A 15806-nucleotide genomic window follows, 5' to 3' on the forward strand; every position below is an offset into this window, starting at 1 on the left:
TTTTCACAGCTGTCCTTCTACTCTCTCCTCGGCTGCTAAGTGTGTGACTGTGAGGGAGTTGGCTCTGCCCTCCCTCACGCATCTTTGCACATCTTTGTTCCTTGTTCCTGCATTTTGCATCTTTGTTCCTGTCTGATTGACAGGAACAACAGATGAGGCTGTTGGTGTAACGGCTGTGTCAGGTGAAGTCAGGTGCAGGGAAGTCAGGTGCAGGAGAGCAGAGTAGAGTAAACAGGCACACTTTTATTCCGGTCAAGAAATAGGCACAAAATGACATCAAAGTGCCCAGAACATGATACAAAAGTTTAGAGTGTGAACATACTCACATAACAATAAACAATTACACACAAAGACATGGAGGGGAACAGAGGACTAAATACATGCAGTGTGATTATTGAATGAAGACCAGGTGTGTATGGAACAAGACATATGAGAAATGGAGCTGCGATGGCTAGAAACCGGTGACGTCGATCACTGAACGCCGCCCGAACAAGGAGAGGAGCCGACTTCGGTGGAAGTCGAGACAGTTGGTCTGAGCAGACAGTCAGAACGATGGTATGTGCACTTGAGCATTTAGGCCTATATTATATTATTTATTATTTTGTTCTTTGAATTAGTTATTAATTTAAATCTTTTGATTATTCATGTCTTTATTTTTTATTTTATGTTTTAAATAGTGCGTTAACCTACAAGAGCTGACTCGTTTGCGAACGATCCATCACTATTCACATCTGTGGGTAGACGCATCTAGAAGTTCTTGCTTCAACAGTGATTGAACGGAACTCCTCTGCCTTCGTCCCGCATTATATAACATTATGGATTTATAACTTAACACGTACTTGAACTGTAATAGTAAAATAGTCTAAGAAACTCTATTTTTTGTACCGTTCTGTTTGATATAAAAATAAATAAAAAATCTGCCAAAATGCAGTCTCAGATCTGCCAGAACTACCACAGCGACTGCGAAACTGCCATCGACCTGATGATCAACATGTTGATGTTTTCCTCTTATGCAGCTGGGGAAGAATGTGAAACAGGCCCTGCTGAACATGCACAAGATTGCCTCCGACCAGGTTGACCCCCATGTAAGTTATGTCCCCGGCATTATGGTGGAACCACATGTCACATGTATATATCACATAGAATCCAGCTACTGTATTGTCCCAGAAGAGGATCAGGTTGTTGTAGCTCTGATAACTAATGACACAGGATTGTCTGACCTGCCTCTTCACACAAACACAATAGTCCACAGACGCACGGATGCACACTATACACACAATGCTGCTCATTCATGAGTTGGACAGCCGCAAACACCTCATTGAGTTAGTTGCCCTTTAGCCATTACCATCAGGCTCTTGTGTGTTGATGCATCTACAGTAGTGTCTGTAGTCACTCGTCTCGATCTGTGTTTTCCCTGTTTAGCCGTGTGACTTCCTGGAGACCCATTACCTGAATGAGCAGGTGGAGGCCATTAAAGAAGCTGGGTGACCACATCACCAACCTCACCAAGATGGATGCTGTCAACAACAAGATGGCAGAGTACCTGTTTGACAAGCACACCCTGGGAGGCCAGAGCTAAACCACTTCCATCCCCAGGCTACGGCCTCCGGCCTCTGACCAGGACTCCTGGCATCTCTGCTCTATCCTGCTGCCTTTGCATCTTTGAGGAGGGCGAGTGATGAACTGGTACAGAGCAATGCATCTGTTTCAGTTTTTTGGGATTTGGGAGGCATCTTGTGAAACAATTAAGTAAAAAGATCACAAAAGTTGTTGCTTTTGAGTAATGGATGTATCAGTTTATTCTGGTGAGTAGTGAGTAGCTCAATACCAAACAAGAATACCAAACAAGGATCCTTTTCACTAAGTGTATAACTGGTCATTTATAATCTGCACTGAATCTGAAGAATGAAACATTTTGAGCTGGATTCACTTTGTTTAACTCAAATGCTGGTTGCCCAAAGTCTACATCAGTGTGCATGTATTTATATATCATTGAAATTATAATACTGACAATTGTAGGCCAATAGTGACTTCGAGGGTCATAAAATGGGGAAAGGCTGACTTGAGGTTTAACGGACACTACCTCTGATGAACACAGAGTGGCGCCATTACCGTATCTTGTCACGGTGCCTTAATGCGTGGCCCATAAAACAACCGTCAACTCTAGGGCCATAACGGAGTGAAATGAGAGCCACATTTTCTCGATCAAATGGTGGTCTGTGGAAACGTATGTTACATGCATAATACAATTTAAATATATACATGATAGCAGACATCCTTTGAAATTGTGTATCAATAAGTTGGCTTTTTACGGTATTCACTGGCTCCCCTCCCACAGTCTGAAGATGAACCATAACACAGGATGACAATAGACCAAGGTGGAAAAAAAGCCCAGGCTGACAAATGGCCTTCAAAGTAGTTTTCTCTTTCACAGCAATGGATAGTTTTTTACAGGCATTGCACGAGAGAAATGATAGCCAAACAGATGGGGATGGAAAGATTAATTTGAGTGATGTCGGGTTTTGGTGTTTCACATGCGTTTCGAGAGCGAGTGACCAATGGCTTATAAAGTGGATGATAAGTATTTGGCACAGCGATATTACGGAAGATTAACGGACAGGGGGAGGGGGTGGTGCGCAGCGCAACAGTTCTTTCAACACGGAGTCCATAATTCATCGTTAACAAAAGGAAGACGTTTGGGTTTAAATTGGGGATTGCAATCGGGTGAGTTCTGTTGGTGTATGTTCATGGGGTAGCCTATACTCCACACTGCATTTTAAAAGTGTATAATTAGACGGCCTAGAGGTCATTCTAACCCTTGTGCTATGCTCGGTAAATCTGCTAGCGAGCGGTTATGGTGAATGGGACGTCCAGTGTTACCGGTTGATGGGCACAATATTTGCCATATCTGATTAACATATTTGTTAACTGACAAACGCTATTGCTGCTTTGAATTAATACTTGAGAGAGTAGCCCACCATTCACATTCTATTCCATATTCTGAGCCATCGCCTATCCAAGATTTTACCCATAAGGTGCTTAGCCGTTTTCGCTGGTCCAAAGTTGGCGACACTTATTTAATTGGATTGATAATGTATTTTTATCCGTTTACTTTCATTAGGTGAAAAACAACTATTTTACTGTAGCTACCTCACCTCTGATTTTCTGTGTGTGCATATGTCTAATGTCCACCCCTCCCCTCCCCTCCAAAGCTCCCTGCGTGCGTGACAACCAGCACATATGCAATATCGAAGTTGGCGCTTATTTGGGGTTTTAACAATTTTGGACGGGTACATTTGTGTCTTGTGCCATGTTTGCTTGGTAAACCGTTAAATCCCGTAGTTGTATCTGTTAGTGGAGTAAAAAGTATCAAATTGGAGGAGATGTACATCTTTGATGTTGGCTACAGTGTGCACCATGCATGCGCATTGCACAAGGCAGGCTTGACGACGATTACAATGGTGATGATGAAGATGAGACAGTGCACTCCAGTCTCAGATGGTCAACTTCCTTTTTTTTACTGACTCGCACAATAGAGAGGGCCATAAGCACCACATAGCTACTAAGCCTTGAACCCTCTCAAAATCCCCCTGCCAGCTGTTCACCTCTCCTGTCATCTCTTTACCACCGCTAGTGCGCTACTCTGTCCTCAGTTCCCATATGAGCCAAATCACCAATCCCAAAACTAGTCCCTCCCCCTACAGTTTTGGGGCGGCAGGTAGCCTAGTGGTTAGGACGTTGGGCCAGTATAACCGAGAGGTTGCCGGATCGAATCCCCGCGCGGACGAGATAAAAAAAATCTGTCGGTCTTCCCCTCAAGTTAACCCACTGTTCCTCAGTAGGCTCTCATTGTAAGTAAGAATTTGTTCTCAACTGACTTGCGTGGTAAAATATGTGTATTTTTTTAAAGACAGGTGGATGGGTGTAAACAATAGCAGCTTTCAGTAGTTTGGGGACCAGGTTACCTGAGGGCTAACCATATCCCTGATAGCCATCCAATTCTTTCAGGTCTGCAGAATGGTGTCAATATGTGCCTATTATTTGGGGTGAAGAATCAGTTTGGGATTGTTTTTTAGGATATTACTACCTGTAACAGATGGCCCAGCATAGGCCTTCTGAAGTGTTTCCCAATCGTGGTCCTGGGGACCCCAAGGGGTGCACATTTGTGTTTTTGTCCTAACACCTGGTTCATATAATCAACTCATAATTAAGTTTTGATTATTTGAATCAGGTCACTGTGTAGTGCTAGGGCAAAAACTAAAATGTGTACCGCTTAGGATCCCCAGGACCAGGATTGGGAAACACTGGCCTACATGGTCTTCCTGGTGTCTAACCCACAAAACAGACAGGTGTGATGATGATGTGTGCCATGATTGTTTCCTACATACTCTTGTTGTTCAGGATATAAACATAGAAGGCAGATAAATGGTTCTTGGCAATCTGGTTACCTGACATCTTTTCCAGAGGAAGTCAGAAACATTTCAGATGGTCAAGGTCTCATTTTGTGATGGACACTCTAGAATTTGGGTTGATAAACTCATGTTGGAAAGTTCCGGCCTGGATTCAGTTGTAATCTTTTCTCCTTGTCAAATCGTTTAACACCTGCTTTACTTGAAGTCCTACTCCAATCTCCTTTTCAGCTAATTTACCACTTCATTTACCTAACAAAAGGCATATCTCAATAGATGGTTCAGGTAAGTCATGACATGGCACAAGTTGGGGGGTGGGCCTTTCCTCTTTTGTTCTCTTTTGCTCCTCTATTGTTCCTCAAGCAAGGGGGAGGACGATGACATCACAACTTCCCATCAAACCAAATCAAACCTTGAATGCCCGTACTCCTTGAAGTTTTCAGTTGTGTCTAAGAAACACTATTTTGCTCAAAACATGTTTTTTTTTTTTTTTTACCTTTAGTGTGTGTACTTTTCAAAAAAAAAAAAAAAAAATCAATGGAGGACGTCTTTAAGGCTAGGATCGATTGGGGATGGAATACTGATGTTGGGACAAATAAGGAGGGAACTGTCACAGGTATTGGTCACAGGAAATGCACAATTATTGTATATATACAGAACCAAAATATAAACGCAACATGCAACAGTTTCAAAGATTTTACTGAGTTAAAGTTCATGTAAGGAAATCAGTCAATTGAAATAAATTCATTAGGCCATAATCTATGGATTTCACATGACTGGGAATACAGATATGCATCTGTTGGTCACAGATACCTTAAAAATAGTTAGGGGTGTGGATCAGAACACCAAACAGTATCTGGTGTGACCAACATTTGCCTCATGCAGCGCGACACGTTTCCTTCGCATAGAGTTGATCAGGCTGTTGATTGTGGCCTGTGGAATGTTGTCCCCACTCCTCTTCAATAGCTGTGCGAAGTTGCTGGATATTGGCGGGAACTGGAACAAGCTGTCGTACACAGCGATCCAGAGCATCCCAAACATGCTCAACGGGTGACATGTCTGGTGAGTATGCAGGACATTTTCAGCTTCCAGGAATTGTATACAGATCCTTGCGACATTGTCATGCTGAAACGTGAGGTGATGGCGGCGGATGAATGGCACAACAATGGGCCTCAGGATTTCATCACGGTATCTCTCTGCATTCAAATTGCCATCAATAAAATGCAGTTGTGTTCATTGTCTGTAACTTATGCCTGCCCATACAATTAAACCCACTGTTACCATGGGGCACTCTGTTCACAATGTTGACGTCAGAAAACCATTTGTCTTTCACAATGCCATCCATGGAGTGTGCGGTTGTGAGGCAGGTAGGACGTACTGCAAAATTCTCTAAAGCAATGTTAGAGGTGACCTATGGTATAGAAATTAACATTCAATTCCAATTCAGTGCCAATTGCACACTCCCTTAAAGCTTGAGACATCTGTGGCATCATGTTGTGTGACAAACTCCACATTTTAGAGTGGCCTTTTATTGTCCCCCCAGCACAAGGTGCACCTGTGTAATGATCATGCTGTTTAATCAGCTTCTTGATATGCCACAGGTGGTTGGGTTATCTTTGCAAAGGAGAAATGTCTTCTAACAGGGATGTAAACAAATTTGTGCACAAAATTTGAGAGAAAAGCTTTTTGTGCGTATGGAACATTTCTGGGATATTTTATTTCAGCTCATGAAACATGGGATCAACACTGTCCATGTTGCGTTTATATTTTTGTTCTGTTATTTGATCGATTTTTATGTTATTCCAAGGGTTTTATACAGTACCAGTCAAAAGTTTGGACACACCTACCCATTCAAGGGTTTTTCTTTATTTTTACTATTATCTACACAGTAGAATAATAGTGAAGACATCAAAACTATGAAATAACACGTATTGATTCATGTAGTAACTAAAAAATTCTTAAACAAATAAAATAAAGAAGCCACCCTTTGCCTTGATGACAGCTTTGCTCACTCTTGGCATTCTGTCAACCAGCTTCACCTGGAATGCTTTTCCAACACTTGAAGGAGTTCCCACATATGCTGAGCATATGCTTTTCCTTTACTCTGCGGTCCAACTCATCCCAAGCCCTCTCAATCGGGTTGAGGTCAGGTGAGTGTGGAGGCCAGGTCATCTGATGCAGCACTCTCCTTCTTGGTCAAATAGCCCTTACACAGCCTGGAGGTGTGTTGGGTCATTGTCCTGTTGAAAAACAAATTATCGTCCCACTAAGCACAAACCAGATGGGATGGAGTATCGCTGCAGAATGCTGTGGTAGCCATGCTGGTTAGTGTACCTTGAATTCTGAATAAATCACCAACAGTGTTACCATCACACCTCCTCCTCCATGCTTCACGGTGGGAACCACACCTACGGAGATCCGTTCACCTGGCTGTATCACAACCAGCTGTGATTGAGAGTCCCATGGGGGGTCGCACAATTGGCCCAGCATCATTTGGGTTTGGCCGGGGTAGGCAGTCATTGTAAATAAGAATTTGTTCTTAACTGACTTGCCTAGTTATTTTAAAAGTCCTTGCATCCCTGACATTTGCGAACGGCACCTTTATAACTGAATCTAGATAGGCACTTTCCAACATGAGTTCATCCATCCAAATTCTTAAGGAGATTATTTTATCTGGACTTCATTGCAGAATAACTTTAACTTCCAATGGCCCAATAGAATCAACCAGTAGCATGTTTAGCTAGGCCTATTCCAATGACCTTGGCCAGCACAAACCAATCCAAAGGCTTATACTATTATGTGACCATAAAACCCTTGGAATAACAGTGAATATATCCAAGACCGGAAGCGAAAAATGAACCCTAGAACAGAGTGATCAGTCAGGCATGAAAACCCTAATCACTGACACAGTGATCTACCTGTTAACCAGTATCTAATCAGTAAGGCCCTGCCCTGAAACCCTGCATTCAGCCACCATGACCAGCCTAAGGGAACGTACCATGAGTGAGAAGTGGTGGCCGACCCTATGCTACTCAACCAAGCTAGCCTCTGTCTCACCCGCACTGTGCGTGTGCTTGTGTGTGTGTGTGATCTTGACTGATGAAGTCACATGCCTATTAGCCAGCAGTCTATAAACTCTTATGTTTGCCTCCCCTCACTCACCATCACATAGCTGTGCTTACTAATCCTGTGCCGTTCACTCTATCTGTTGGGATTTAACGGGTTGATTTGACAAGCCACAAATCAGATATTGTTATGGAAATGTGATTATTGGTATGGATAACTAGGTGGGATCTGTCTGTGTGACAGCAGGTAATGTTGTGGGGGTTAATGGTAGTGGCTTAGGGTGGATAAGGGATAGTAGGGGATAGGACAGGAACGGGAGCAGAGAGCGAACTGACCTGTCCCTAATTTAGTTAAGCTCTGGGATTTGGGGATTACCTTTGGCAATTAATCCTGTTACGTGTCTGTGCACAGTGAGAGGAGGACAGCAGATGTTGGAGGGTCGGAGTGTGTGTGTGTGGCATAATGCAGCCTTGCAGGGAGGTATTCATATGCATATGTAACAGAGCTGGTCTTGTTTGCATGTTAGTATGTGTGTGTGTGTGCGTGTATGTGCATGTGCATGCATGTGTGTGTCAACAGCCAGCCTGTGATGGAGTCAGGGGGATTAGTGATGGACACTATGAAACAAGAGAGGAAGGAGGGAGGGAGAACGACATAGGGGGATATGGAAGGGAGGAGAGAGATAGAGAAAGGGTTGGGGAGCGGGAGGCAGCGGGTGAGGAGGGAGGGGATACCGGACACAGACGGGATGAGAGCGATGCGGTAGATAGAGAGATTAACTGATGAGAGGAAGGGGTGGAGTGAGAGGGAGGCAGGGGGTGATGATGGGGGAAGAAAGTCTCAAGAGGAGAGTGGGATTGAGAAGAGTCAGGGAGAGAGGGATGAGTAGGAAGTTTAGTATCGGAGGGGGGGAGAGAGTGTCTAGGAAGTAAATGGAGAGCGATTGTGAGGAAACAGAGGAAAAATAGACATATAGAGAGAGACATATTGATTAACTGGATAATGGGTGCGAGAAAGGGGAAAGCAGACTAAAAACATCAGAGAGACAGACAGAGAGACAGACAGATTTTATTTACGATCTCCATTAGCTGAAGCCAATGGCGAAAGCTGGTCTTACTGGGGTCTGACACAATGAAAAACAAAGACATTGCAGACAAAAATACTTTACAATCTACATACATTTAAAACCATTAATATGCAGACATTCCAGATGTGTGTGTGCGCGTGTGTATCTATCAGTTGCACAGACATGTCAGTACATATGCACACAAAGTAGGAGAGAGAGATAGAAAGATAGCTAGAGGGAGACAGATTGGAAGCCGAGGCAAAGCCTTATCCCTTGAAGCTTTGTTTTAAATGAAGGGACAAACACAAGAGCCGGTTGCCTTCCAGTTGTATGTAGAATCAACGTCATTGCCATTTTGTTGAGCAATCTCACAATCCTATTGCAGCTGGTTGCCTTACAATTTGACATTGATTCAAACCTCAATGCTGACTTGCAAAGTGATGTGTAATTCCTATTGGAATCCAGAGTGAGGATATCCAGCAATTGGAACTTTTATTCACCTGCAGCCTGCATTGAGAATGACTGTAAGGAAGATTGAGTAGTGAGACTACCTAAATCATATACACTGGAACAGACAGCTCAGTAACGGGTGCAAAACGTCCAACTACTAACAGATTGAATTAGATTAGAAAATGTATCTTATTTATGTTTGTGTAATCAACCAATTAATGTACATGCAAAAAAACAAACAATTAAAACAATTCTGAAAATCAACCTGCAATAGAGCATGCTGGGGAATATAACGATGGCCGTGGTTTTGAGCAAAAATTTGTAATCTTACCTAACAAGCTTGTTCAAATTCAGGTCACTTCGAGCAGTTTGTTGATACAACGTATAATAAGGAGCCCAGCTGCAGTAGGATTGTGAGTGCACAAACTTTGGGCATAAATTTACCCAAGCCTTTTCAAATTCAGCTCACATCGAGAAACGTTTGTAGAGTGAACAACTTTCACACATTAGCTACATTTCTTGTCCTTCTGAAGTCCACCCAAATCACAGAATAATTCTGGTTAAGCTAAATTGGCTTTTTTTTTTTTACAGTGAAGACAAACATGAATTTGTATTTTGACTCAACAAGTTTTTATACATTCAGCTTACTGTGAGCAAAGTTTGTTGAGTGAACACATTAGCTCAATTTATTGTCTTTCTTATGTCTACCAAACTCACAGAATAATGCTGATTAAGCCATTGGTTAAGTTGGCGCTATTCTGTCACAGGGCTTTACCTACCAATTTGTCTCTTTAAAGCTGAGTGTCAAGCAAAGGTGCATTGACTCACTTAACTTACTTACCATGTTTCGGGGAAAATGGTATGACTCAGCAGGGTATATTCTTTAAAATAAAGGTGCAAGTTGGAACCAAATAAAGTTATTGAGAGCAATTTCATAGGGTAACCATTCTAGGATCTCTAGAGAACCACGAATGGGATGGTTTTTTGAAGAATCATACAAAAATCCTAAACCAGAAATGTTTTGAACCCCCAGGACCGCAATTTAATAGCCCTGCTGTAGGGCTTAAGCCTTATTTGCATATTTCCCAGGGTGCCTTTCCAGTTAATTTTAGTTTTATAGTACCACCTATAACTTTGTTTGCTGGTGACAGAAACATGGTTGTTGCATTCATTCATTTTCAATCTTGTGGCAAAGTGAGAGTATGGACATCCAACATTTAGTGAAAAAAAATCACCTGCATTCAGAATGACTGCCACGGTTGGGAGACGAAGATATGAGGCGAGCTTAAACATCTAAACTGGAACAATCCTTTCAGGAACGAGTGAAATAAATCCAAGTAACAGATTGGAATAATTTTGAAAAATGTATGTTATTAATATTTGAGTAGCATGAGATTAATTAATGAATCAATGTTCATGCAAGAATTTACCTGCAATAGAGCATGCTGGGAAATATGTTAATAATACCAACACTGAGGTTCCTTTATACCAGTGTGTGCTAATTTAACTCTTGGAATCAACACTAGAAATGTTACATTGGGAAAAAAACAGTTAGCACTGGCCAATTTCCTGTGAATGGGACACATCTGCAGGCTTCCACACATTTCAAGAACCTTTTAGAATTTTGAAGAACCGTAGATGCCAGGTCAAGGACCCCAACACTTAACTCAAAGGTTCTCTAACGGGCAAAGGTTCTCCAAGGAACCTTAAGAGCTGAGGAAGAACCATTTAAGAACTTCCAGTCTCAGGTCCGACACTCGAACCACAAGGCCACTGAGTTGGTTAAGCCGCAACCCTATCTAGTCGACTTACCTACCAGGATGTTTCAAATTCACGGCATATTAAAATATTTCTTACACAGCTCTTAATGATTGCTCTTTTGTCTCCTCTGCTATTTAGTTGAGCTGCGATGCGATTGGCCAGTGTGCAAGCGCGGGCTCGTCGGGCGGCTGAGGAGAGAGAAGAGCCGCCCCCAGGCCCCGCCCCTCCCTCCACCCACCACTCTGATCACCAGTTCAAGAACATGAAGAGCAAGTTCTTCAACGAACTCACCCACATGCCAAGTGAGCCCTGAACACAATGAGCACACACACACACACACACACACACACACACACACACACACACACACACACACACACACACACACACACACACACACACACACACACACACACACACACTCATTGCTAGTTCTGTGTGTGTAATTTTGTTTCACATAATGTCCTCTCATCATCTCTTCTCTTTCATTCCATCCCCTACTTTTCCTCCACTTATCCCAGATCATAAACTCAAAAGTAAGTTACTATTGTTTTGCCATCGCTTGTGCTCTCCTTTTCCCTCCCTCCTCACAATAACATGTCAGATGTTATTACTCCATGGCATAAGGCGACACGAGGCCTATGTATGTCGTGTTATACACTATGTGTACAAAACATTAAGGACACTTTCCATGACATACACCGACCAGGTGAATCCAGGTGACAGCTAGGATCCCTTAGAATGTTTGTTTTAGAAAGTCTTTATATAATGTATAGTCTGTATTCCCCTGACTGTTGTTTGTAATGTTTGGAGAGAGAAAAAAAAAAGCCACGATCCCTTATTAATGTAACTTGTTAAATCCACTTCAACCAGTGTAGATTAAGGGGAGGAGACAAAGTTAGAAAATATATTTTTTTAAAGCTTTCAGACAATTGAGACATTGGATTGTGTATGTGTGTCAATCAGAGGGTGAATGGGCAAGACAAAATATTTAAGTGCCTTTGAACAGGGTATGGTAGTAGATGCCAGGTGCAACAGTTTGTGTCAAGAACTGCAATTCTGCTGGATTTTTCCACACTTAACAGTTTCCCGTGTGTATCGACAATAGTCCACCACCCAAAAGACATCTGGCCAATTTGACACAACTGTGGGAAGCATTGGAGTCAACATGGGCCAGCATCCCTGTGGAACGCTGTCGACGCCTTGTAGAGTCCATGCCCCTGACGTATTGAAGCTGTTCTGAGGGCAAAAGGGGGTGGGTGCAACTCAATATTAGGAAGGTGTCCTTAATGTTTTGTACACTCATTGTATATGTCATAACCCTACTACATAAGGCCTATGTACAGTATGTTGTATAATAGATGTCATAAAGGCTACATAAGTATTTTATGTATGTTATATGTATGTTGTATTATATATGTCATAAGGCTACATAAGGCCTATGTTTGTCTCTCCTCCAGTGCCCATGTGGGCAATAGGAGCCATAGTGGTGGTGGTGCTGGCTCTGGTGGCCTGTCTTTGTTTCTGTATCTGGAAGAAGTGCATCAACAAGGGCAAGAAGCCCAAGAAAGTGCGGGAGAGGAAAGGAGGCCGAGGCAGAAGAAAGAAGGAGGGAGCCGGAGAAGGAGAGGAGGGCAAGGTGAGAGGAGACGGAGGGAGGGAGGGCAATATAGTGGGTGGTGTAATGGGTTCAAGTACCTCATTTGCAACTGGTTTTGAAATGATCTGAAGTGATTTCCAGATGTAGCGTCAGTAACTGTGTGAAGGGAGAGACTAATGCAGTGACTGTGTAATGATACCTGTGATAAATGATTGATATGATGTTCTCTGTCATTAAGGAAGGAGAGGGTAAGGAAGGAGAGGAGGAGGAAAAAGAGAATTTCGGAAAACTGGAGTTCACCCTGGACTACAACTTCACTGACAACCAGGTGTGTGTGTGTCCGTGTGTGTGTTTGTGTGCATGTGTGTCTTGTCCTCCCTGACATTTGACCTCCTTGATGTGAAGTGTCTGACTAATGACACGTCTAAAGAGTCTCTGACCTCTGCTCAGATCTCAGCTTCAACCTCTGACCTCTTATTTGTGTCTTCAGTGACTTATGACCTTTTCCTCTTCACGGCTCAGCATTAAGCTGTGGCCTTTAGAGGGGACATTTTCTATCCGCTAAGCCAACTCTTACATTTAAAAGTCAGTTTAAGTGCACTGCGCTATTATGCGGCTTGAATTGAATCCCGGGTAACATTGCATATATGTGACAAATGAGATGTGTACTGCAGAAGCACTCCAAAATCATTTTTGGGATGAAGTGCTGTGCCATTGTTTTGAAGTGTTACGTTTGTGTTTGGTCAAATCTCAGGTATGTTATCGCAATAGCCCTATATGGATTGAATCCCGGCATAAATCCGCCTAAATCATCACCGCGTTCTTATAGACGTTGTTAAAAATATTTTGACGGCCATTGCTTACCTCTGACCTTTTCCTCCTCTCTGCCCCCTCTTCCAGCTGATCGTGGGCATCCTGCAGGCTGAAAACCTGGCAGCCATGGACATGGGCGGCACCTCAGACCCCTATGTCAAGGTATACATGCTGCCAGACAAGAAGAAGAAGTTTGAGACCAAAGTCCAGCGCAAGAACCTATGCCCCGTGTTCAATGAGACCTTCATCTTCAAGGTCAGTCTGTGGTGCTGGAGAACAGATGGCGATAGAGAGATGTGGTACTCATTCATGTGTACAGGTATAACCCTTAGAAAAGCTCTTACAGTACTGAGGTTTCTGTAGTCGAGAACGCTCGGTCCTGACCGTCTCCTCCCTGTTCTGTGCGTCCCTCCACAGATCCCCTACCAGGAGCTGGGCGGTCAGACTCTGGTCCTGCAGGTCTTTGACTTTGATCGCTTTGGTAAACACGACGTGATTGGGCAGATCTCCATCCCCATGAACAGTGTGGACCTGGCTCAGCCACTCCACGAATGGAGGGATCTGGTTGGAGGAGAGAAAGAGGAGGTGAGGAAGGACGTATACAGTCTGTCTGGGTTTTGGATGCATGTTTTCTCTACGTCTACCTGTATGTGTCTGTCTGTCTGTCTGTCTGTCTGTCTGTCTGTCTGTCTGTCTGTCTGTCTGTCTGTCTGTCTGTCTGTCTGTCTGTCTGTCTGTCTGTCTCTGTCTGTCTGTCTGTCTGTCTGTCTGTCTGTCTGTCTGTCTGTCTGTCTGTCTGTCTGTCTGTCTGTCTGTCTGTCTGTCTGTCTGTCTGTCTGTCTGTCTGTCTGTGCACATCAAACTGTATCGAACTGCCTGTTTTAATACATCTTTCTGTCTTCGTGCCTGTGTGTGTTTGTCTGGTCACACAGGTAGAGAAGCTAGGGGACATCTGTATCTCTCTGCGCTACGTCCCCACGGCCGGTAAATTGACCATCAACATCATGGAGGCCAAGCACCTGAAGGCGATGGACTGTGGAGGCTTGTCAGGTGACCTTCTATTAGTCCTTACACTCTCCTACCCAATACCAGCCATGCTGTGGCTTTACACTCAACTAGTTAATACCAGCCATGCTGTGGCTTTACACTCAACTAGTTAATACCAGCCATGCTGTGGCTTTACACTCAACTAGTTAATACCAGCCATGCTGTGGCTTTACACTCAACTAGTTAATACCAGCCATGCTGTGGCTTTACACTCAACTAGTTAATACCAGCCATGCTGTGACTTTACACTCAACTAGTTAATACCAGCCATGCTGTGACTTTACACTCAACTAGTTAATACCAGCCATGCTGTGACTTTACACTCAACTAGTTAATACCAGCCATGCTGTGACTTTACACTCAACTAGTTAATACCAGCCATGCTGTGACTTTACACTCAACTAGTTAATACCAGCCATGCTGTGACTTTACACTCTTTACACCAATATTAGCCAGTTGTGACCTGTTAATGACATCTGGTTGCCGAAATGTTGTTGAAGTAACTCAACATGAACCACTGGGCAACATTACAGAGTTGCAGACACCACACATTAATCTACTGCACAATCATGTGTCCTCAGGTGTTCTTCATTCCGGCTCACCCTCTGTTTGACCTCTGTTTGAACTCTGTACCTAACATTCCTCCAGATCCCTTCGTTAAAGTGGTGCTGCAGCACCAAGGCAAGCGGCTGAAGAAGAAGAAGACGACGGTCAAACAGAACACTCTGAACCCCTACTTCAACGAAAGCTTCAGCTTCGAGATCCCCTTTGGCCAAATACAGGTCTGTACACCAAACGTCCCGCAAGGAAGACATCTTGGGGTCGTTATGAACACAGTACATGTGGTGGTATTTTGATTTCACCTGACTTTTTTTGTATTTTATTTTTTTAACTTGCCGCTTTTTCCACTCTTCCCTTTCCTCTTTCAGAAAGTCCAAGTGTTGATCACGGTGTACGATTACGACAAGCTGGGCAGCAACGACGCCATCGGGAAGGTTTGGATCGGCTTCGGCGCCTCAGGTGTGGGCCTCCGCCATTGGTCAGACATGCTGGCCAATCCAAGACGTCCCGTGGCCCAGTGGCACGCCCTGTGTCCTGAGGAGGAGGTGGATGAGGCCCTGAAGAAACCCCTCCGCTAAACACACACACACGTACACTGAGCATTCCTGTGCACGTTCAAAGAAAACAGCATAAGACCTGAAAATTACACAACAGCGAATAAGCTCAGTAGTGCTGATCATGACACAACGGCACTACTCAAATAGAAACTTCCAAGAAAACCAACTTGAGCTACCACTCAAACACTACAAGCCACCTGTGCATCGATGCAGTGCTGCATTGCCATTTCGGATCATTTTGTGTACTCTTTCCTTACTTATTATTCTTTCGTAACTTTTTTTTGTTTGTTGGCGTATTAACTCATTGTGCTGTATGATGCTAAGTTATTATCGTGTGTACGAGCGCGTGTGTCTGTGTGTGTTCGTGTTAAACCGTAGTACATGAAAGCTTTCTCTGGTTTTTTTCCCGAATGTAATGTGAGTGGTTGTAAATAACGAAATAAATCATTCCCAAAATGACCAGAGGGATAGTCCGA

At 43.4% G+C, this 15806-nt stretch overlaps 1 protein-coding gene and 1 pseudogene across 2 annotated transcripts; both read left to right on the top strand.

Annotated features, from left to right (window-relative positions):
* The first annotated feature begins 1010 nt into the window (after positions 1–1010).
* On the top strand, positions 1011–1628 carry LOC112258419 (annotated as a pseudogene).
* An 877-nt stretch (positions 1629–2505) lies between these two features.
* syt5a (synaptotagmin Va) lies at positions 2506–15806 on the top strand. Of its 2 annotated transcripts, XM_024432776.2 has the most exons (10): positions 2511–2724; positions 10891–11054; positions 11274–11288; positions 12213–12391; positions 12591–12680; positions 13253–13420; positions 13583–13750; positions 14098–14215; positions 14861–14994; positions 15142–15806. In XM_024432776.2, the coding sequence occupies exons 2-10, from the start codon at positions 10901–10903 to the stop codon at positions 15349–15351; spliced, it is 1236 nt and encodes a 411-aa protein (XP_024288544.2). In that variant the 5' UTR covers positions 2511–2724; positions 10891–10900; the 3' UTR covers positions 15352–15806. The 2 variants fall into 2 exon arrangements, with proteins under 2 accessions (XP_024288545.2, XP_024288544.2); XM_024432777.2 differs by lacking the exon at positions 11274–11288 and having other exon boundaries at positions 2506–2724.

The sequence above is a fragment of the Oncorhynchus tshawytscha genome, linkage group LG09 (assembly GCF_018296145.1).
Source record: "Oncorhynchus tshawytscha isolate Ot180627B linkage group LG09, Otsh_v2.0, whole genome shotgun sequence".
Lineage (NCBI taxonomy): Eukaryota > Metazoa > Chordata > Actinopteri > Salmoniformes > Salmonidae > Oncorhynchus > Oncorhynchus tshawytscha.

Excerpts from the sequence above, each read along its gene's own strand:
- syt5a (XM_024432776.2), top strand. The coding sequence starts at position 10,901 with ATGCGATTGGCCAGTGTGCAAGCGCGGGCTCGTCGGGCGGCTGAGGAG. Across the intron at positions 13,421-13,582 it reads ATGAGACCTTCATCTTCAAG|ATCCCCTACCAGGAGCTGGG; the intron begins GTCAGTCTGTGG and ends GTCCCTCCACAG. Across the intron at positions 14,216-14,860 it reads GGACTGTGGAGGCTTGTCAG|ATCCCTTCGTTAAAGTGGTG; the intron begins GTGACCTTCTAT and ends ACATTCCTCCAG.